Source organism: Vipera berus (assembly GCF_964194415.1).
Source record: "Vipera berus genome assembly, chromosome: 2".
In the NCBI taxonomy this organism is placed as follows: Eukaryota; Metazoa; Chordata; class Lepidosauria; order Squamata; family Viperidae; genus Vipera; species Vipera berus.
Genome location: NC_138203.1, coordinates 49,312,421 through 49,336,339, shown reverse-complemented (window position 1 = coordinate 49,336,339; position 23,919 = coordinate 49,312,421). Strand labels below are relative to the sequence as shown.

The window sequence follows — 23,919 nt, the reverse complement described above, 5'->3', positions numbered from 1 at the left end:
TTAAGGTAACCAAAATATGCACCCCAATATAATGTAATATGTAAAAACTATAAATTCCACTATAAATCTGGTCTTCCAAAAGAAATTCAAGCTCTGTTTTGTGACAATAGCATGCAGCTTTACTGCTTAAAAATATTAACTCCATTGAGCATACCCAACTGGAAACCAAGTAACCAGTTCAACCAGTATTTATTATTTATTTATTATTTTAACTTATATACCGCCCTATTCCCGTAGGACTCAGGGCGGTTTACAGAGCAATTAAAATCATACCATACAAAAGTTAAAAAATTTAAAACAGTTAATTAAAACAGTTAATTAAATTTAGAGCCCAAAATTTAAAAAGTTAAAACATTAAAACCCAATTAATACAGATCTTATTAAAATATTGTGTCTTACCTTTCCCTGAGTGGTAGAACAAAGGAGCCCTAAGTCGGTGTTTTCAAATCTACAATCAAATCCCTTTCTGTGAAGAATCAAAGCAGCTTCTTCAGATGGCCCCGAATCTGTCTGAAATCAAGTTTGGAAAACAAATAGAAAGTTTAGGCAACTTACCTACTAGGAAACCTATCTTATGTAATTAGTAAGGTTTAGGCAACTTACAAGGTATTCTATAGCCTAACACTGTTCCATCTAATCGTTGTAGTGTCAGACTGAAATACATATACACACTTGAAGTCCTGAACTTTATTATATGTGAGCAATACTTACTAAGGTTAAAGAACAATAGTTAATATAGCAGATAAGATCCTAAAATACATGTACAAAGTAATTTAGATATTATACAAAATATGTTCTGAATTAATATTTCAAATAGTGCAAAAAAAAAGAAAGAATAAAATCGCCTTTAAGTAAAACTTGTTGATATGGCATATTTAACTAAAATATCTTCATCAAGTAACAAAAGAGTAAATCCAGTTCAAAGAGATCCAAATGTATTAATGATATAGTAACCTTCCATACTGTTAACAATGACACTATTAAATTTTATAAATGTTCATTTATCTCTCAAAATGATTAAAAAGTCAGTTCCCTAAAAGTTTGTGTTTATATTTGCATATATTGTACATATAATATAAAACATATTCTTTTGTAACAAAAGAATGGTGAAAGTATAGCAGAAATTCTCAAGCAAAATCTCCTTGAAGATTATATTCTCTGTTGTCCATAAGAGCTATGGTAAATCAGACCAAAATTCATTAAATCCAAATTTGCTCTCTTATGTTCAATAGAAAGTCCACAAGGCACAAAACTAGAAATTTCACAGAGACATCACAACTACTCCAAATTAAGTTAATGCCCATTCTAAGACCAAATTGTGTCCTTAACAGGCCTGACAGCAATCCTTACAACAAAGTAAAATCCCACTTTTGCTACCTGGTACTCACAAAGGAATAGTATTTTTCTTTTTAAGTATTACCATTTTGAAGAATGTCTTCAGCCAATCTTTCCAATTTATTCAAAGCTGTCAAAAGGAATATGCATATGCCACAATATTCTACTCTTAATTTAAAGACGTGTGAATAGAATGTATATGTCATGACATGTACTGTTGGAAATATGCACCACTCCTTCCATGTTATTGAAATATATGACAAATGTTGTCAAGCTTAATATGTTAATAGTACTAATTCATTATCAGTGACATACGTTATTAGCCAGATAACCTCATAATATTATTGTTACAAATAGCATTGTTTGTTACAAAAATCGTGGTTTGTTATTTACAAGACATTTTTATCTCTCTCTCCTTCAGTAGTTTCACATAACAGCAGCCTAGTTATACAGCAAATTAATTTCATTCTGAAATACAGCTTATGTTACACATTAAGAGGAGACAGCTATACCATATTTTGCTTGTTACACAAAGTAAGAAACTGTGATTCTCGTCTGGAAGCATATCATGCCAGTTATCCACTATTCTGGGGAACACCATCTGAATACTTGGTATATCAGTAATATTTCACAAACATTTTATATTTACAGGAATACTGGAATTATGTAAGGAACTCACCTTTGACTGTATTGTCCTCAGGTTAACTATATGCATATCACATGGCATAGATGAAATTAAAGGAGAAAAAGTATTCAAAAGTGATGGGGCAAAATTGCCTGCAGAAGTAATCATTGGAATCATTGGATGATTTATAAAAGATGAAGTTACGTGACTAAGTATAGAAGGGTAGCTGACAGGTGACTGTTCTTCTTTCTATTGAAAAGTAGAAAGAAAATAATTAGCTATTTACCCATGTGGTACAGTGGGCATATTTACTTCTATTTATATTTAGTCTTCCATTATTACTATGCCTCACTTCCCTGAAAGTTCTGGTTCAAGAGAATGTTATTCAGATCTTCTACCTAATTTGGTAGTCTATACCACCTCTGTAATATCTCAATTGTTTTCGCTCTATTATACAGGTAGTCCTCAGTTAACAACCTAATTGAAAATGGAATTTTCAACCCTAAGCTAGGCATTAGGCAAAATGTCACTGATGCACTGCTTAGTGATGGAAGTTCTGGCAGTTCACAATCTGCAACTGCTTGCCTATTTTCCTTTGCTTTTTTTGTGTCCTGGGACATGTCAACCCCTTTAAACTAGACCCTTGCAACACCAGGGCAGCCAGGAGGTGGCACTTTGCTGCTAGGAGTCCCAACAGGCAGAATGGACTGTGTGGCGGGCTAAGAAGCCTGGCAGCTGGGGCAGCAGTGGCAACCCCAGCACCAACAGAGCCCCCATGCCAAGAAGGAGGAAGTCTGCAAAGATCAGCAGGGGGTGGCAGTGGATAGATAATAGCAGAGTGCAGCTTTGAGGATGGGTCATATCTACCATTTGAAGTATTGTTGTAATTTCAAAGAGTCATTGAATGAATGGCTGTTCAGCAAAGACTACCTGTAGTTGTAGTGCAATCTCTTGATTGCATTAAGACTTCCAGTTTTTCCTATTTGTTCCCCATATTCTGTGCATTGGTAAAGAGCACTGGGCCTTTCCGGAGGAAAAAACCCACTTTTCAAGTGTCCAAAATGATATAGGATATGTATTTCCGAAAGACAGCAAAAATGATATTTACAATATGTACTGTAACTTAAATCAGGGTTAAGAAACAAAATCAAACATAAGGTCCAAATCATTTCCTAGTTTTGCTTTGAAAACAGAACAGAAGGACGGTACAAAGTTGAACACTGAAGGTGACTGCTTAATATAATATTATAAAAAATTATCGGGGAATATATCGATGATACATAAGTGAATATATTTACTCAGACTATAAAATGATGAAATTGCTTACTGTATTTACTTCATTTCTTTTCTCTAGCAGAAGTTGAAACAGATTGGCTGTTATTTTGTTGTCCTGCACGCCTTGACCTAAACCTCGATTGTCATCTTGCATAAGTCGACGATCCATGATAACCTCTAACTGGCCTAAAAACAATCAAACACTGATTTTATTTCTGCACATATTAGCTATTAAACATTTACTGCAATATACTTCCCAGAAACTGTTTTAAATGTCTGAAGCAATAATACGGGATATGTACCAAATAGCAGATTTAGAACATCCCTAAATTAATATTGTTAGAAATTGTCAAACTCAAAATAGCAGTCCCAAATACTTGAGACACAGAAAAGACTGTTAGATGATAGCGTATGATGGCATTATTAAAATAAATGTGTGATTTTCATCACAGTCATACTGTAAAAATTACTACCATTTCTTACCACTTTTTAAACTTGCAACTCCAAGAGACTGAGCAGAATGAAGGGTCAAGCGAATCTTGCTATCTTGTATATAAGCCATTGTACTCATTGGATAAAAATTTGCTTGAAGAGGCAATTTACTCATTGTCTGTCTAGGCTGAATCTAAATTAGAAAATGTAACATCAATGAATGTTGAGACTTTAAACAATACAAGTAGAAAAATGCATTTGCTTTATAAAAATAATAATTGTGAATACTACTTTATATAATTTATAAAAGTATATATTATGTGGATATTTCAATCACATTTTTATTAACGTGAGGCATGTCAATTGACACTAAGAAGAAGAATACACTACTTCTTAGATGTTATCAAAATGACTGCTATAAATATTTCTGCAAAATTCAACCATAAAAAGACCAGGCAAAGATGCTGTTTACATTAGCTGAAGAAACTACATTTTTAATGATATATTTTTTGAAAGTCTGAATAGTAAACACTGTCTTGTATAACAAATGCCCATAAGCCTATAAAAATTAAGAATTTGTAAAAAAAGGATTTTTTTACTCAATTCTTGCTATGCTGGCATCTCACATACACATATATACACACACACTTAAAATTATCCATCAAGGTTTCCCAAATATTATTTCCCTAGAACAAAGCAAATATTTTTTTCTTCATATTCACTAAGAAATGTATCTTTTCAGTGTTTAAAAGAAGTTAATTTTATATAAAATTTTGTCACCCAAAATTCAATTGGAGTTTAGGCAATTTATTGTAGAATTAATTTCAACAAAATATGTAAAAACAACTTACGAACTTAATATATGTGTACAATATCCATTAATTCATGAGAATTACCTGATATCCATTGAGGTCAGTATAAAATTTGTTATGGCTTTCTACATCTGATGAAATTCTCATTGCAATCTCACGATTGTATTCTCCTCTTATGTCCACAATATTGGATATCTCAAGAGACTGACCTTCTAATCCTAAATATAAAAGGTATCTTATAATAAATACACTGACATGACATTTCACAATAGTGATTAGTTAAACTCATAAACCTAGCTGATACAAGTGTGTCATAATTTCCTACTTCAGTAAAAATTGGAATAAAAATATTACTTCTTTAGATGTCTATAGTTTTTTTCCTGCAGAATTGTTGATTCCTACCATTACCATTTACCAGTGTTGAGTGTTTCATTACTGGACGCTTTCAAAGAGAGACTGGACAAAGAGAGACTGGACAATCATTTGTATAAAATGGTATAGGGCAGTGGTGGGATTCAGCCAGTTCGCACCAGGTCGGCAGAATCAGTAGCTAATTTTTTGTTGCCCAGGCCCAGAATGGACTTCCGGAAGCGGCATCCACACAGAGAACCGGTTGTTCACATATTTGGATCCCACAACAGGTACAGGGTCTCCTGCATGAGCAGGGAGTTGGACTAGAAGACCTCCAAAGTTCTTTCCAACTCTATTATATTATATTCTATGTTCGCTATTCTGAAACAGTAGGGCAAAGGACAGAAATTAATAAAGAAGCATATATCTTAGTAAGTAACCAACCATACACACATCCAAGCCTTCCAAAATCTGAATGCCCAACAGCACTGTGAACTTAAATTCCTAGAATTATCCACTAGCACGGTACTGCAGAGAATTCCGGGAATCAAATTTCACATATCTGGAGTGCATACATTTTTAGGAAAACACATGTATGTGAACACACCCACCCACACATACTTTATAGCCCATTGATTTTTTCTAGTTCTCCATTGTACTCACAGAAGCAAAAGCTAAGTATTCAATATGATTCAGGTATTTCAGAAAGCTAAATACTTTCCAAATAAATATTATACATGTTTTATTTTCTATGTTTTCTTGTAGAAATAACTGAAATTTTACATCTTGAAAGAAATATTCTTTTGCAAATATTAATACATGTTTAACATTTGAACTTGCTAAAACACAATATCTTTGAGATAACCTTGCCTGGTAGTTCGGAGACTTTCAAAGGTCAAAGTCACCAGAGCTTGAACACTTTTCAAAGGCAGTTTCACATACAATTTATTACAATAGCCTAGCCTCAGGTAGGCTGCATAAATTGAGCACGTTAACCTCTATTGCAGTTAAAACTAGACTAGAACTTCCCTGAACAGTTAGCAATGGGCTGGCTGAAGAATAATAAATTGAAACTGAGTCCTGAGAAAATTAAAGTGTTTATTGTTAGGAGCCAGAGTGGTGTGGTGGCTCAGCGGTTAAGACACTAAGCTTGTCAGCTGGAAAGCCGGCACCCCAGATTCAAGACCTAAGCACCAAGTGATGGGGTGAGCTTCTATCCTCACCTCAGCTCCTGTCAACCTAGCAGTTTGAAAGCATGCATATATGAGTAGATAAATAGGTACCACTACAGTGGGAAGGTAATAGAGCTCTGTGATGTCATATTGCCTACAAGACCACGAAAATGTCTTTGGACAGTGTTGGTCAATTTATTCCAATGCAAAAAAACCAAAATGCTGATTGTTGCGATTAAACATGACCAAGGTCCATGATGATTAAAGGAACATCTCATTTCACAGGAACTTCCATTCTCAGGGACAAAGTTTGCTACAGAGGCAATGAATTGGGGCTGTGTCTTTTCTACTGGTGCCTCAGTTCTCTGGAATGTACTTCCTTTATGATTGAGTTAGTATATTTATTAGCTTTTTGAAACAACTTTAAAAGACATATTTTTGGTGAGGCTTTTTAACTGCAGATGGTTAATTTTAGCAATTGATTTTAATTCCTTGATTTGAAATTTGCTTTTATTGTAAACTACTGACAGATTTCAACAGTCAATAGCACAGCAAGTCAAAGAAATAAGCCAGTTATAATCATCTGTTTGCTAGATAAAAATATCCTTATCTTTAAACAGAATAGAAGAGCTAACTTCATTTGTTAATTTACCTTACCATGAACTTTATAAAGTCGTACAGTGTGTGTCACATGACTGAAAAAAGTAGTAACTTCAGAAAAAATTATTCCATGTGTCACCCGTATGATAGGTGGATCAGAAAAAATGTAAGGCTGAAAGAAGACAAAAGTAAACAAATTTGTACCTTCTAGATCAGGTTTCATGGTCCTTCTTGAAAGAGAGAAGTGGAAGGGGGACACATTATCACTTCTATTCCAGTTAGTTCCTCCAAATGTTTAAACCAGGGGTGTCCAAACTTGGCAACTTTAAGACCTGTAGACTTCAAATCCCAGAATTCCCCAGACAACAGGTCCACAAGTTTTATTTGAAGACCCCTGGTTTAAACCATTTAAGTATTTAACCACGAAGTAAATACAGGTAGTCTTCAACTTATGACCACATTTGAGCTTGGACTTTATATTGCTGTGTGAGAAATTTGTTAAGTGGGTTTTGTCCCATTTGCCAAATTTGTTAAGTAAATCGCTGCAGTTGTTAAATTAGTAACACAGTTGTTAAGTGAATCTGACTTTCCCACTGACTTTGCTTTTCAGAAGATAGCAAAAGATGGTCATGTGACCCTCGGAGACTGCAGCCATCATAAATATGAACCAGTTGCCAAGCTTCTGAATGTAAATCATGTGACCATAAGTCTGAAAAATGGTCATAAGACATCTTCTCAGTGCCGTTGTAACTTTGAATGGTCACTCAATCAACTGTTGTAAGTTGAGGACTACCTGTATTAAGACCAATTTTGTTTCTCCATGTCACTGTTCACTAAGAATGAACACTAACTGAATGAACAATTATCAGTTTCCCCTTTTCACCATTTAGCTCCCTGCTAGTAGATCTCACAGTTTCTAAATGGGAACATGAGAAATCATCCAAAAAAAATAAATCTTCTGACATTCTAAATCCAGGTCTAAACTAATCATATAATGATTGAGATGATAGCGTATAGTATATAACACATTATTTCATTTAATTTGCTTAATTATTTATCAAAACAAAGAGCAGGTAAACTACATCAAATATACCTATAATTTCAGCAATTATTCCTCCCTCATTCTCCTTTAATTAGTCTGAAGGCAGTTTTCTTAACATTCTGTTTTACTAAGTTGAATTTTATTTTATTTTTTTACTAGGAAGGAGTCAACTTTGATTCCAAGTGAATGCATCAACAGTCACTTCACTTCCCTCCTAACCCAAAGTCCAAAAGTAAACCTATTTATTGCAAATGTAGTAATATTACCTTGCTCTCTCCATCTGGCAAGAAAAGATAAGCTCCACTTTTATCTCTGTTACTGGTAGTTCCATACCAAGCAAAGTCCAACTTTACCCGATAATTCTTATTATCTTCTTTTGTATTTACTTTCTAAAGGGAAAGCAATTAATGAGGTTAATCTTCGTCATAATTTCAGTAACAACAGTATTTTAAAAATTCTTTACATTCATACCTCAACAAGTCCAGAATTCCCAGAGAACCAGATTTTCATGTAACGGTTCTCTAACATGATCTCATCCAAAGCATTCTGTACCTCTTTAACAGTAAAAATTCTGTATGGCTTGACTAATTTAGCTTTATCATTATGATATAGATTATAATCAGCAACTGCAGTTTCTGAATTCAGTCCCTCTAGAAGCTCATAAACTCCAAAACCCAAAGGAGGTAATTGAGCCAGGAAAGAGATCTGTTAAAAGAAAAGAAAAGAAAATGTTACATTTCTGATGTCAAGAACAGATATCCAAACATCAAAAATATTTCTGGTTCTCAAAACAACAAATAGTTAAGATCTTAAAATCAAGTCAAAAGAAGTACAAATTTATCCAGAAGAATGGTTTCTTACATTAACTACACTTTCAGTTTATTACATCCATCATATTGTAAGGTTTTACACTTAGCCTCACAATTGCCCCAGCATTACTCAGGAATTTAAAAGAGCCGAAAGAAACTCCTGAGCCGAGGTTTCAGCAAGCAAACCACTTTTATTTTGATCAAAATAGAGTTGGGTGGCCACATCTCTCTTCGTGGCTGGTAGAGAGATGAAGGCAACAACCAGGAAAGATGTCTTCCACCTTTTATACCTTTCCAGAACAAAGAGATCTGGTCTTGGTACTAGGAACCAAAAGGTACAGAAAAATAATTCCAAGATGATGACTCATACACGGCTCCACCATAACTCCTTTCCCCCTCCCCTTACCATGCTGCTTTCATGTAAGCAATCACCTATATCTAAAGCATGAAACATTTGCTTTTATATAACTAATTTCCCAATATAAAGCACCTACAAAGCTGCTTGCACACACACACACACACACACACACACACATAATTACCAAGTATCACTATTAATATCAATATTACTAACATCAACCTTAAGCATAATAAAATCCGTTCAATATGGTAAACACACCATCAGGTAAGCTCAGTTTCTCATGACTCCACGGATACACCTAGTTTTCATGAGGAAGCTATGGAAGTGGCATTGCCTTATTTGAGGCTTTTTTTAAAAAAAAAGTAGCTTACTCATTCTCCACCCAGGAATTTTGTGGACATTTCTCAGATCTTTACTATGCCTGACTCTGCTTAGTTTCTAAGCCTACAGCTGCCCCTACTAAGAAGTCTTTTGTCACAGATATCACTAAAATATCTGTTTATTTCCTGTTTTAAAATAAAATGAGTTGATAAAATGATAAATTTTGATAAATGATAAAAATGTTAAATTAACCTGGTCAAAAGGAATCAAATTCAAAATATTATACTTAATAGTTCATACTGTGTTATGTTTCAGACCCTTACTTGTATGTTTCAAGTAGACAAAATATATCTTACTTCTTTACATGAACTATGTATTCCATTAGAGATAGTAGGTACAATGCATATAGCACCAGTAGGTATGAACATCTGATTGTCTTAAAGTACATTCATTTGGCTAATAATTTAATCAAAGTAAGGTTATTTTCTCTTACTACAAAGCGGAAGAAAGGAATGTTACTTGCATACTTCTATATAAACATCTAGTTTAAAAAATATATGCACAAATGAATCTGTATTCAGGTCTCCTCACCAAATTCAAATTTAAACTACTAAAGTGAAAAAAATATAATTGATCAGTTTATCAATATTGTTTTTTTAATTGCAGTCCCATATTGAATTTTTAATTTGGGAATAGATCCATTAATCCGAGCAAATTTTATTTCTAAGTAAAGGTTCTTGGGGTTTAACTGTAAAAGTTCCAGAATTTTCCGAGACTCAAAATGGAGGCACTAAAGAGAGGTGTTTTTTTTAAAGTAACTGGAATTTTTAAAAAAGCAATCCAGAAGACATTCTTTATTAACATTAATAAATTATTGACTGAAATTTAGTATTTTTTAATTTTTAAATTAGTATTTTTTAACTTATTTTTCAAAATTAAGTTTGTTTTAGAACATGTAGACATATCTATTAAAATAGCTTGCCTGGTATGCATCATGTGATATTTTAGATATTCCATCCCATACTGCACTAAGTTGGACCACAACTGCTTTTCCAGATGGAGAGAGTACTTTAACTCTAGGCGTGTTGACATAGAGTGAAACCACCGATGAACGTTCTTGTTCCACAGGATTATAAATCAAAAGGTGCCTGCAAGAAAATTGATGAACCTTTTAATCTGGTAAAGTAATTCTGCTTCACTTAAAATAAATTCCACAGATATGAGAAATCATTAGAAATTGAATCAGATATATTCATGACTGGGTTCATGACTGGACTTAAGCCATAATTTATTTTATGTATAGTTTGAACAAACCACACATTAATCAGATTCAATCTTGTAGAGAAGTAAAACAGTCATCAATTGTTTGGACAATTCACCACTTTTATCTCTTCTATACTTAAGGGGTTGAGGAAAGCACCTAAAATATGTAAAAAAATGAATCCTTCTTACTATACATTGCTAAACAGCAACCGAGAGCCAGTTTGGTGTAGTGGTTAAAGCATCTGGCTAGAAATCAGGGGACTGTAAGTTCTAGTTTTGCCTTAGACAGAAAGTCAGCTCATTAACCTTGGGCCAGTCCTTTCTCTCAATCTTAGTAAAGAGGTAATGGCATAAGGCGACTTCTTCCGAAAAACCTTGCCAAGAAAACAGCAGGACCTGTCCAAGCAGTCTCCAAGAATTGGACATGATGGAACAAAACAACAAAGAAATCAAGTGCATTAACTGTTTTAAATTATTTATTTTCCAAAAATAATCTAGAGTTTACTTATGGTTCCATTTGCATATATGAAATAAAACCAACTATATTATGGCTTATCATGATGTATGAACCCAGCCTGTTTTTTCATCTTAAAATAACTATAGTTTTATATATTTTGAGGATATATAAATAAATTCTTGTTCAAGATGAATTAGTAAGGTAGTCTTTGACTGACAATTGTAATTAAGCCTGGCAATTATTGTTGTTAAGTCATAATGACCAATAAAGCAGATCATTACATGAACCACTCAACTTTACAACTTTTTTTGGGGGAAGTTATTAGGCAAACTGTGATTATTAAGCGAACCAGAAGTAAGCAACAAAAACATCATGCAGTCATATAACAGTGGGATTCTGCAAATGGCTGTAAATGCAGGCCAGTTCCTGATCATCCAAAATGTGGTCATGTGACCATGGGGGTGAAAGGCTGCCATTGGAACTTCAGAATCAGGTATTGTTTTTGGAGGGTGGCACATTGTAACTTTGAATAAGCGACCAGTCATAAATTGAGAACTACCTGTAATCCTGTTGTAGGATATATTCAATGGACTTATATAACTCCCTCTTAAAAATTACTATGCATAAATGTACCATTATTTTTCAAAATGTAAGTATTTCATAGCACTGGATTGGATGAAATTAAGCTTCTTCCAAAGTAAACATCTTCCAATGAAGGAAACTTGCCAGATTCAACCCACTGTTTAACACCTTGCTGACTTAGTAGCATCCAGATATTTTGGAGCTAAAACTTAAATTCGAAATTGAACTAACAAATCTGGTGAATCTAAAGATAGCTACAGAAATGCTATTGCACTGTTAAAGCTTGTAAGCCGCCCTGAGTCTTCGGAGAACGGCGGGATATAAATGGAATTAAAATAAATAAAAATAAAATAAAATCACAATTAATATATCAATGGACACTGAAATCTAAACTTAATGCTATATTTATACAGATTACAAAAATGATTTTAATATTAAAATAGTATAACTAGACATGGCATTTCTGGCCCCAATCTCATGTTATCATCATGTTCCACAATTGGTTACATTACTGAAATACTTCCTCTGTAAATCTGTACAAGTACCAGCTGCAAAAGTGAAAATGAATATATTGAAATTGTGTTATTGTATTCTATACCTACAGAAAAAAAGAATAAAAGCAACTAAGTTTCAAGTTAGAAAGAAAATATAAGTAAGGTAAGTTCCACAAAATTGATATATCTATAAAATCAAACTGGCCATATCATAGAGAAAATTTCTGCTTTGATGTGTATTCTTCTGAAATACCTCCAGAAAAATAAAAAGTGTGAAGTTATATAATAAACAGTATCTAGGTAGGTAGATAGATATAGGTAGGTAGGTAGGTAGGTAGAGATAGATAGATAGATAGATAGATAGATAGATAGATAGATAGATAGATAGATAGATAGATAGATAGATAGATAGATAGTATTCACTAGCAAAGGGAATAGCTCTAAGTAGCATTTACTTGCAACTGAACCTGTATCACCAAATCTATCAATGTCTAGAACTGCACAATTTTGTTATGAACCAAGAGAACTAAATAATACAAAGATCTACATAGAAATCATTCAAGCAGATGTTCGGTTCTATGCTTTGCCTATGTAAATGTTTTACACCAGAGTAGGTAACATGAGGTCCATGGATGCTAGTATAATCAGGCACTACAATTCCAACTTTTAAGATTGTTTATCTTAAAAGTAGATAAGGACATATTTTATATAATATTAAATCCAGGATCAAATATAGTTGAATGCTGGGAAATATAGGAAGAACGAAAACATCTTTAAAATTAAATCAGAAGAGTACTACTAAGTTAATATTCTGTTCTACAGCTTATAATAGGAATGTGACTGGCCATTATGAGAATAGAATGCTGGAATCCATAAAGACTTGTATTACATAGTTACATACCTAAAAGGTTTACATTCTCAAATAAAGATTAATTTTATTTACTGATTTAAAACTGTAATTCATATCCCCACTGATTATATGAACCCAGATATATTCTCCAGTACCTTGTCACTGATGCAAACTAGAATGTATATATCTCTGTACCTAGGAGACATGCAAGCTACTAATATATAGATAATCTGCATAACACACACATTGAGGAGATGGGAAAATGTTAAATCTGACTAAAAATAATACAGAGAAATAAGGGCAATATAAGTAATCCTTGACTTAAAACCACAATTAGAACTGAAATTTTGATCATGATAGTCAGAAGTCAAGGCACCCATGTGACCAGATCTGATTTTATGACTGTTTTTACAGTGGTCATTAAACAAATCATTCTCTCAGATGGACATTTACTGCTAGAAATTGGCAAAAACCATTGGAAACTGGCAGTGGCGTAGCGTGGGTTGTCAGCACCCGGGGCAAGGCAAGTAATTTGCGCTGGGTGGCCGCTGCACTGTCCCTCCCCCAGAGAGTCCCTCACTCTCTCTCCGCACCGCACCGCACACCTGGCACCCCCCCTCCACAGTGGGCGGCGACCCGGTGGCTCGGATCGGATTCGCACAGCCAGCACTGCAGTGAGAGAGAGTGAATGAGCCAGGCAGGGGCAGAGAGCTGCGAGTGCGAGCGCGCCCCCCCAGATGTCGCACCCGGTGCGGCCGGCCCCCCCTGCACCCCCCACGCTACACCACTGGAAACTGGCCAAAAATGTTGCAGATTTTGGTCATGTGACTGCACGTAGCTATAGCCAATCTTAAATGTACCTGAAATGCAATCATTTGACCATGCTTGGGGGGGGGGAATGTAGCATTTTATGACAAAAAGCACATTTTCTGAGGCTGTCATAACTGAACAGTAATTAAGACAGGTCATAAGTTGAGGACTAACTGTATAATTATTCTATTTTGAACACAACTACCAAGAAAAATGTCGCTAAATTAATTTATGATGTACGTAAATTAATTGGAATAGTCTAATTTATCATGGAGACAAACATTTTGGGGAAGAGACGAAAATTAAACGCTAAGAACAAGCCCTGTAAGCAGAAGGAATACATCTTTTTAGTAGTCATCCAATGTATGTTTGCAACTTTAGAAAGGAAAAATAAAAACACAAGATTTGTATACAGGCTTTCCAGTTAATAAGTTTGCATTTCAGATACACAACAGTATACACACTGTAGCTATGACTAACACAAATCTACTATACTGTTTTAGAGCAGTTATACGATATTGTATTAACTGGGGTTTTACTTATGCAGGGACTAATATAATTTTTTTTAATCTGTTTTTAACTTTTGTATCTTTGTTTTTTAATCACCCTGTAAACCACCCTGAGTCCTTCGGGAAAGGGCGGTATATAAATGTAATAAAATAAATAAATAAATAAATAAATTATGCCACCTATAACATCATAGTTACAAAAATCAAAGCATCACAGTTACAATAACGAAGCATCACGCTCACAACAGACTCTACTCGTTCTGTGTAGCACAGAATACCACTCATGTGGAAGACAGCAACCAGATATAACTCATCACAAAATTATTTTTTAAAAAAATCCTGAAGCATAGCAGCAGGTTTATTGAAGGAAGGTTTTTCCCCATTTAAATTCCTGGAGAACTTCAAAAAACTGAACAACTACCTCTGTTTCAGAGGCAACAGGCAGCTATGCTGCTCTCACCATTCAGAGCACTTCTTTGTGGCACTGGCCTCTGGGATTATGCTGGAATTGATTCTTCCTTCAAAAATTTAAAATTGTTCTCCTGTTTCGATCAGCCAGAAAGACCCTGAAGAAAAAAATTTCCAGTCAGAACATTTTTTTTCCTAGAATTAGAAGTCTGGCTTGGCCTATTCCAGCATTAAAGTGCTCTTCAAAATTTCAATTAAATTGTGTTTTATTCTTACTGCTGCTTTGGCATAGAAAAAAATATCTATCTTGGTATGATTCTAAGCAATGGGATGGTGCGTTTAAATCAATGGTGCATCTATGAGAATTTTCATTCGCAAAAATACCACCTCCCTTTATGAACTTTCAGGAAGGCTATAAAAATCTGGTGGAACTGTTGCATTGATCACATGTTAGCAAAAACAACAGAGATGCTTTTTAAAAATACCCTACGTAATTTCCCAGAAACAGACAACTGCAAGCATTAACCTTTACAAAGAAAATAAATTACTTACCTCTAGTATCAATGAAAAATTCATACCAATATGCCTAAACATTATGTCATGCAACTTTTAACTAGGAAAACTGAACTGCATCAAATGCACATTACATCATAACTGAATGCAAAACCCTCAATGCTAAAACATAATCTCTTCAAAAAGCATAAATATATGAGCAAGAACTCCAAAGAGAGGCAATTTACTTCCTTTCTCCTGATAAACAGAAGAAACAATTGGCAAAATCCACAGATCATCATAAAAGTATATGGATATTTCACAAATTATAGCACCAGCCATAAATGGTACTGTAAATGATACCCCCCCACAAAAAAATGAAGATACAGCCTGGAATCCTAAAAAAAATGTCAAAATAACACACACACTTATTGCTATCTGTAAAAATAATAATTTCTAAACCCCAAATGATTGAAGACATATTTGAAAGTGGCAACAAAGCCAGAGAATGTTGGAAGAAAAGCTCAAAAAAAATGTGGGCTTCAAAATTCAGCATCATTTTGAATCTTGCGATTCAATCAAAAGCACATAGCAAATTTCTACCTAAAACTTGTGAATGACCTCCGAACCTTAAAGTTTTGTAACTGGATACAATGTATTTTCTATTTTTTAAAAATTCTCAGTATAACATTACTTTTACCAATAGGGTCCGCGTTTGTAATAAAAAAAAATCTAACGGTAATATTCACCCTAAATAATGACATCACAGATAGTTTGTTCAACAAGTGTGCAAACATTTCAGAGCTATTTTTCTTTGGTTACAGTGCAACTGATACCTTTTTCATTATGACTGTACCTAAAACTATTTGCTGTCACTTCTGCTATTTATACACTGTAAGAAAGAATACATCCAAGGATGTTTACCTTTGGGACCCAACTAGGTCTATGGTTCTCACTATTGCGCCTGCAGCCCTCCACTTTGGTGCCTTTTCAGTTTCATGCCCTCTTGTCTGTGTTTGGCCATGTTGTCCCATGAACGGACAAACCCTCCCCCCCCATGCAAAGCAACTACCGTGCCCAGAACAATGTTGTCAAAATGTGTCCACTGACCATAAAAGTTGGCAATGCTATAATAGAAAGATTATATAAATATGCACAAGTTACATACATATTTCCCATTGCACTGAGTCGTAACCTATGAGCAATATTAGCAGAAGCAAGTATTTTTAAATCTCTACTTCCATCCATTGTGAGGAGTCAGATGACATATACATTTAGATAACAATAATAGTAACAACAATAACAACAACAACAAATTGTGAACAAGTTTTCAAGGAATTAACTCTTACAATTCTGTTCTCATTACTTGTGGCCCTTAGGAGTTCAAATATTTGATTTTAAGTTTCATTGTCCGCAATGATTAATTTTCAATAGTCAGGCTTAATCTAAACAAATTTACCTTATTCCGCTGTGGTCCATGTGATGCGCATGCACCTAAGCTTATATATGACTGATATAAAACTTTGTGAATAGGCTACAAGTTGATGTCCAATGCTCTGACTGCATTACCAGCTTTTTACATGAGCAGAAAAAAGCTAACGAATTGTAGACAGTTTGTTTGTGAAGAAAGCAATATGTGGTTTTGTTACCCAAGACTACTTGCAGAAAGAGAAAATTTAATTTAATTTAATTTAATTTATTATCATTTCTATACCGCCCTTCTCCCGAAGGACTCAGGGCGGTGTACAGGGCAAGAATAAAACACAGAAATTTACAAAAATTAAAAAATAATTAAATGCATGCCCGATTAAAATACAATTGATACATAATAAAAACCCCAATAAAAATGATAAAAACCCCACCAATCCCCCCTCAGGCCAGGCCGGCTTGCTCGAACAAGTATGTTTTCAGATCGCGGCGAAAGGAGCGCAGATCGGGCGCCGTCCGGAGCTCAACCGGTAACTGGTTCCATAGCTCCGGGGCGCCCACAGAGAAGGATCTCCCCCTGGGGGCCACCAGACGGCATTCTCTGACCGGTGGCACCCTGAGGAGGCCCTCTCTGTGGGAACGCACAGGGCGCAGGGAGCTTGATGCCGGCAGCAGATGTTCCCTGAGGTACTCCGGCCCCATGCCATGGAGGGCTTTGAACGCCATTACTAGCACCTTGAATCTCACCCGGAAGACAACTGGCAACCAATGCAGCTCACGGAGCAGAGGTGTCACGTGGGAGTATCGGGAAACTCCCAACACAACTCTCGCGGCTGCATTCTGTACCAGTTGGAGCCTCCGGGTGGTCCTCAAGGGAAGCCCCATGTAGAGGGCGTTGCAGTAGTCTAGACGAGAGGTCACGAGCGCGTGAGTGACCGTGCATAAATCATCCCGGCTTAGATAGGGCCGCAACTGGCGCACCAGGCGAACCTGGGCGAAAGCCCCCCTAGTCACGGCCACCATGTGATCTTCCAAGGTAAGCCGCGAATCTAGGAGGACTCCCAAGTTGCGAGCCCTATCTACGGGGGGTAATAATTCACCCCCCATAGAAAGAGATGGAATATCCGAATAGACCCGGGATGAAGGTATGCAAAGCCACTCGGTCTTGTCGGGGTTGAGTTGAAGTCTGTTCCTCCCCATCCAGACCCGAACCGCCTCCAGGCAACGGGACATCACGTTGAGGGCATCACTGGGGTGGTTTGGGGTAGAAAGAAAAAGCTGGGTATCATCAGCGTACTGATGATACCCAACTCCAAAGCCACGAATGATCTCACCCAGCGGTTTCATATAGATGTTGAACAGGAGAGGCGAGAGGACCGACCCCTGAGGAACTCCACAAACGAGAGACCTCGCGGTCGACCTCTGCCCTCCTGTCAACACCGACTGCGAGCGTCCCTGGAGATAGGAGGAGAACCACTGTAAAACCGTGCCTCCCACTCCCAATCCCCTGAGACGCCGCAGCAGGATACCATGGTCGATGGTATCGAAAGCCGCTGAGAGGTCCAATAGGACTAGAACAGAGGAATGACCCCTGTCCCGAGCCCTCCAGAGATCATTCACCAGCGCGACCAATGCCGTCTCCGTGCTGTGCCCGGGCCTGAAACCCGATTGGTACGGGTCTAGATAATCCGCTTCATCCAGGACCAAAGGGAGCTGGTGCGCCACCACACTCTCAACAACCTTCGCAAGAAAGCGAAGGTTGGAGACCGGACGAAAGTTGTTCAATACAGCTGGGTCCAAGGCAGGCTTCTTGAGGAGGGGCCTCACCACCGCCTCTTTCAAGACGGCAGGGAAGCTACCCTCACTCAAAGAAGCTGATATAACTGCCTGGAACCAGCTGCGTGTCCTCTCCCGGGCTGCATAAGTCAGCCAGGAAGGGCACGGGTCCAATAAACATGTGGTGGAGCTCAGTCTCCCCATAATCCTGTCCACTTCCTCCGGAGTCACAGAATCAAACTCCTCCCAAGTGATATCGACAAGACCACCCGCGTCCTGATCGCCAGACTCTGCCCAGTCGGAGTCCAGACCGGTCCGAATCCGAGTGATTTTGTCCGACAGATAATTGTTAAACTCCTCGGCACGACCCTGCAAGGGTTCCTCCCTCGCCTCCTGATTAAGGAGGGAGCGAGTCACCCTAAACAGAGCGGCCGGGCGATTATCTGCGGACGCGATAAGGGTAGCGAAGTGATTAGACCTCGCCACCCTTATCGCAGCGAGATAAGACCTAATATGGGTTCTTAGTCGCAATCGGTCGGATTCGGATCGGCTGGACCTCCAACCGCTCTCTAGGCCCCGTCTCCGGCGCTTCATCTCCCGGAGCTCCGCGGAGAACCATGGAGCTCGACGGGATCTGCATCGGGTCAGGGGCCGCAAGGGTACAACTCGGTCAAGAGCCTCAGTGGCTGCCCTTTCCCAAGCTTCCACTAAGGCATCTGCCGAGCTGTGAGTGGGGGAGGCAGGTGGGGACCCCAGCGCTGCCTGGAATCTCGCGGGGTCCATTAAGCGTCTGGGGCGGTACCATCTAACTGGTTCCACACACCCACGGCGGGGGGTGGCAAAACGGAAGACCAGCCGCAGGAGATGATGATCGGTCCATGACAGGGGCATAATAATTGGGGAGCCCCCACCAAGATCATCTAACCACCGCCCAGATAAGAAAACTAGGTCAAGGGTGTGGCCTCCCTCATGAGTCGGTCCTGAAATTACTTGCGTCAGGTCCATGGCCGTCATGGAAGCCATGAACTCCCGAGCCAACTCAGATGATCCTCCCAGAGATGGTAGATTGAAGTCCCCCAAAACTATAAGTTTCGGGAACTCAACCACCAACCCAGAGAGGACATCGAGAAGCTCAGGCAGGGCTGCTGCTGCGTGACTAGGTGAAAGGTACACCAGCAGCAAGCCCAACTGCGCACCAGGGCCGCATCTCAAGAAGAGAGACTCACAACCGACTATCTGCGGAACGGTGGCCTCCCGCGGAGCTAAGGTCTCCCTCATAACAACAGCCACTCCCCCACCCCTACCCTGAGCCCGAGGCCGGTGTAGCACCCGGAAACCTGGTGGGCAGAGATCAGCCAGAGGAATACCGCCCTCTGGGCCCAACCAAGTCTCCGTGATGCAAGCCAGGTCCGCCTGCTCACCCTCGACCAAGTCACGGACGAGAGGAGCTTTATTAACGACAGACCTGGCATTCAGGTACACCAGCCGGAGCTCAGGAGGCTGCACATCCTCACTCCCGGGACCTCGGGGTAGAACAAGAGGGTCGGAACGCCTCACCGCTTGCAAGTAGCGGAGAGGCCTTCCCTGGAGTCGATACGGCCCTCTGTTCTATGAAATGAACAACAGATGAAATGCACAACAGAATACAACAACATTTTGGTTTATCATGTTGTATCAACTGGCAAAGAAAGACACTTGTAGTTTTCTTCATTAAATCAATTAAAGCTTAATATAAAACCAATACTATTAAGCAGATTTTCTGAAACACTATAATAATCAATCTTTAAATTTAAAGATTAAAAAATAAAATCAATAGAAAAGTTAAGAGTTAAAGATTGTTTTAAAAAGTCAGACATTTTAGATAGATATTGTTTGAATGTTTTAAACATTTTTTTGCCCTAATGACCTTTAAATATGCCTTTATTATTCTCTCCCAACCGATAAAAGATGTTTGCGTTGTAATTATTTTCCTTAGCATTTCCTTTGTTTCTGGCTTATGTCTGTTTTACACAAGAAGTAATTCAAATGCAACAAACATTTGAATTGTGTTACATTGTATTATTATAATCAACTGATGGGCTGCCAAAGCAAGATACATTAAATCAAACACTTTTACAATTAAAATAAAGATGTTCAATGGTGACAGTGTGCAAATGAAAACAATTCTTTTTATTGGAAAAGTGAATGGAAATCCACCTGTCTTCTCCATTTACAGTCTCCAATGAAACTGCATATTCTATTGGAAAGTGTCCAATTCTCCAGAAGCAAAAATTCCACATCTTACTAGCTATGATGACACCTTGTTTTTGCAGAATTCTGTTTTATGGAAGTGTAGATGCAACTGAAATTATTTTTTTATGAATCTAAACATTTATTTATTCAAGAAGCATTATTTCGTAGTCGAGTTTCTTTAGTAATAACATAGTTAACCATTTATAATAGAAATTGGTCTACTGCTAATCGGAAGTAACATTCTGTAAGTTTTGGAAAGGCTGCACCAAAAAAAGTAGCTAGGGCCCTGATTGGATTGCATTGTATTTGAACTGCATTTGGGGCCCTGATTGGATCTGCATCGCTTTTCAGCAGTATTTCAACTACTCAGAGTTGCTGGGAAGTGCTACATTCTATATAATTATATAACTAAAAATTGAAAACAGCGGTGGTACATTCAGGGCAAGTGTGTCTGAGATTCCTTGTATCTAAGAATGTCTGCCTTAGTTCAGTGCAACACTTGTTTTGCAGCTGTCTTTTGCAGTACCCTTTTCAAACTTGGAAACTGTCCTATCTGTAAACAAATCACTAGTCTACAAGGACAGATTATTTATTTAGGGTCTGTAATATGTGCTCTTCAGGCAGAAATTAGGTGTCTAGTTCAGCCCTTCTACCCTATTGAGCCTCCGTGCTATCTGCCCCCTCTACCACAAAGATCCTGCAGAAGAAGGGCAGTGTGGACAACCGTGGGATCTGGCAGGGTGAGATCTGTGAACCATAAATACAAAGCTTTCGCTGTGTCCCTGCACAACAGATACAGTGCCCTTTCTGACCTTAATAGGCACATTAAGGAGACAGGTAAAGGTATCTGTGGTAATAACTCAAATAAGCAGTGGATCGTAGTCCAAGATGAAAAACTTGTTTTCGACAGGGAGAAGTGCAAATCTGGTATTACACAGCAGTCATGCAAGAACAGAAAGGCATCCAAAAAGAGAAGCCACCTTCTGGTTGGTGATTCAATTATAAGGGATGTAAATTTAGGAAAGGACACAGAGGTTTCGAAAGAGGTCAGGTGTCTTCCAGGTGCTACTGTCAGTAGAGACAAGAAGCGTATTTCTAAAATAATCAAGAATGCCAGCAAGGACTGTGATGTGGCACTAACAATCTGTCCCAAAAATATGTACTCTCTGTGCAGAATGATTTCCAGAGCTTGGGGCAGGAACTTAGCAAAATAAGCTGTAGGCTTACTTTTTCAGAGGTTTTACCAGTGTATAAGGAGCAAAATGGAAAAGGCCAGCATATAGCAGAATTTAATATGTGGCTAAAGGAGTGGTGTAAAGGAGAAGGCTTTGGTTATATTAGTCACGATGTCTGTAGCTGGTCCAATGAAAAAATGTATAAAAGAGATGGTCTGCATCCATCCAAGAAAGGGACTGAGTTACTTGGCAATAAATTCACAGCTTTTCTGGAGGAACATTCAAACTAAACAACAGGGACAGTGAGTTAATTGATACAGAACATCACTGTCCCCGGCAATCTAAGAAAATAGGGGAAGTCAGGCACCACACACGTTATGTAGCAAGTAAACACAGGGTCAGTCATAAAGGACTCAAATGCAGGGTGAACTAGAAATTCAGGTAATGAGGGCGGATATGATATTGTTGCCATTACGGAAACATGGTGGGACGAAACCCACAAATGGAACACACAGCTAGAGGGATTTAAACTATTTAAAAGAAACAGACTAAACAAAAGAGGTGGAGTTGCTCTATATATAAGAAATAACTTTATCTCTACAGAAATAGAGCATAGCAATGATGAAAACTGTAAACTTGAATGCATTTGGGTCAATATAAAAGGGGGGAAAATGACATTGCCATAGGTGTATACTATAGACCGCACAACCAAGCAGAGGAAATAGATGAACTTTTTGCTAGTCAACTAACTAAGGTATGTAGGAAGCGCATCACAATAGTAATGGGGGACTTTAATTACCCTGATATCAACTGGGAGACAAACTCTGCACCAAGTGAAAGATCTAACAGATTCCTGACAAACCTAGCAGACAACTTTCTCTCCCAAAAAGTAGAGAAGGGAACTAGGGGATTAGCCATATTGGATTTAATTCTCACTAACAGAGATGAAATGATAGAAAGTGTCAAAGCCACAGGAACCTTTGGGGGAAGTGATCATGCAATATTGGAATTCAACATTCTGGAAGCACAAGCAATAGAACATAGCCAAACTAGAGTCTTGGACTTTAAAAGAGCTAATTTCAATAAACTTAAGAGAGACCTTGGGAAGAATTCCATGGATGAGAATCCTAAAGGGGAAAACAACTCAAGAAGCTTGGAAAATTTTGAAAAGTGAGATAATAAAGGCCCAGTCTAGCACAATACCAGCAAAGAAGAAAAATAACAGCTCTCAAAAGAAACCAGCATGGCTGCATAAAGAACTCTCTGATAAATTGAAAGCTAAAAAGGACAAGTATAAGAAGTGGAAAGAGGGGTACATAACTAAGGCAAAATATCAGCAAATAGCCCGTGCCTGCAAAGATGAAGTGAGGGAAGCTAAGGCTCAAAATGAACTAAGGCTTGTGACCAAAGTCAAAAATAACAAAAAGAGCTTCTTTCCACATATAAAAAACAAGAAAAAAGTTAAGGAAATGATTGGTCCATTAGTGGGAGAAAGTGGCAAGAAGGTGACAAGCAACAGGGAGAAAGCAGAACTATTTAACTTGTTTTTTGCATTTGTCTTTACACAAAGGGGAAAAAAACAGTCCAATCTACCAAAACCAGTGCCATAAAAAACAGAATAGAAACGCAAGTTAAGATACGCAAAAAAGTGGTAAGTGAGCACTTGTCCAGCCTAGATGAGTTCAAATCACTAGGACCAGATGGATTACACCCCAAGGTTCTCAAGGAACTGGCAGACATGATCTCAGAACCACTTAACTATAGTTTTCAAAGATCCTGTAGCACTAGGTAACTACCAGAGGACTGGAAGAGAGCTGATGTAGTTTCCATCTTCAAAAAAGGGAAAGAAATAGATCCAGGAAACTACAGACCTATCAGCCTGACCTCAATACCTGGGAAGATTCTGGAAAAGATAATCAAACAACAAATCAGCGAACACCTTGATGCAAACAAAGTCATCACTAAAAGCCAACATGGGTTTGTCAAAAACAGATCATGCCAGACAAATCTTATTGCATTCTTTGACCAAAGTGACAAAATTAGTGGACCAGAGGAATGCTGTAGATATAATTTACTTGGACTTCAGTAAGGCATTTGATAAAGTAGATCACAACCTACTACTTGATAAGATAGAAAAATGTGGGTTAGATAGCATCACCACCAGATGGACTCATAGCTGGCTGACAGGCCGTACTCAGCGTGTGGTCCTCAATGGAACCGCATCTACATGGAAGGAAGTGTGTAGTGGGGTGCCCCAGGGCTCTGTTTTGGGCCCAGTGCTCTTCAACATCTTCATCAATGATTTGGA

At 37.8% G+C, this 23,919-nt stretch overlaps 1 protein-coding gene across 3 annotated transcripts in view; it reads right to left on the bottom strand.

Annotated features, from left to right (window-relative positions):
• Positions 1-23,919, bottom strand: part of MAN2A1 (mannosidase alpha class 2A member 1) — a 65,175-nt gene that overhangs the window by 4,691 nt on the left and 36,565 nt on the right. For 2 of the 3 annotated variants that reach the window (XM_081317843.1, XM_081317844.1), the window contains 9 exons: positions 10,118-10,283; positions 8,116-8,349; positions 7,911-8,033; positions 6,660-6,774; positions 4,564-4,697; positions 3,719-3,860; positions 3,288-3,421; positions 2,015-2,209; positions 400-510 (listed from right to left, as the gene is read on the bottom strand). In XM_081317843.1, the coding sequence (XP_081173969.1) occupies positions 400-510; positions 2,015-2,209; positions 3,288-3,421; positions 3,719-3,860; positions 4,564-4,697; positions 6,660-6,774; positions 7,911-8,033; positions 8,116-8,349; positions 10,118-10,283 (1,354 nt within the window). The remainder of the gene's footprint in view (positions 1-399; positions 511-2,014; positions 2,210-3,287; positions 3,422-3,718; positions 3,861-4,563; positions 4,698-6,659; positions 6,775-7,910; positions 8,034-8,115; positions 8,350-10,117; positions 10,284-23,919) is intronic. The other variant, XM_081317845.1, reaches the window with a different exon arrangement.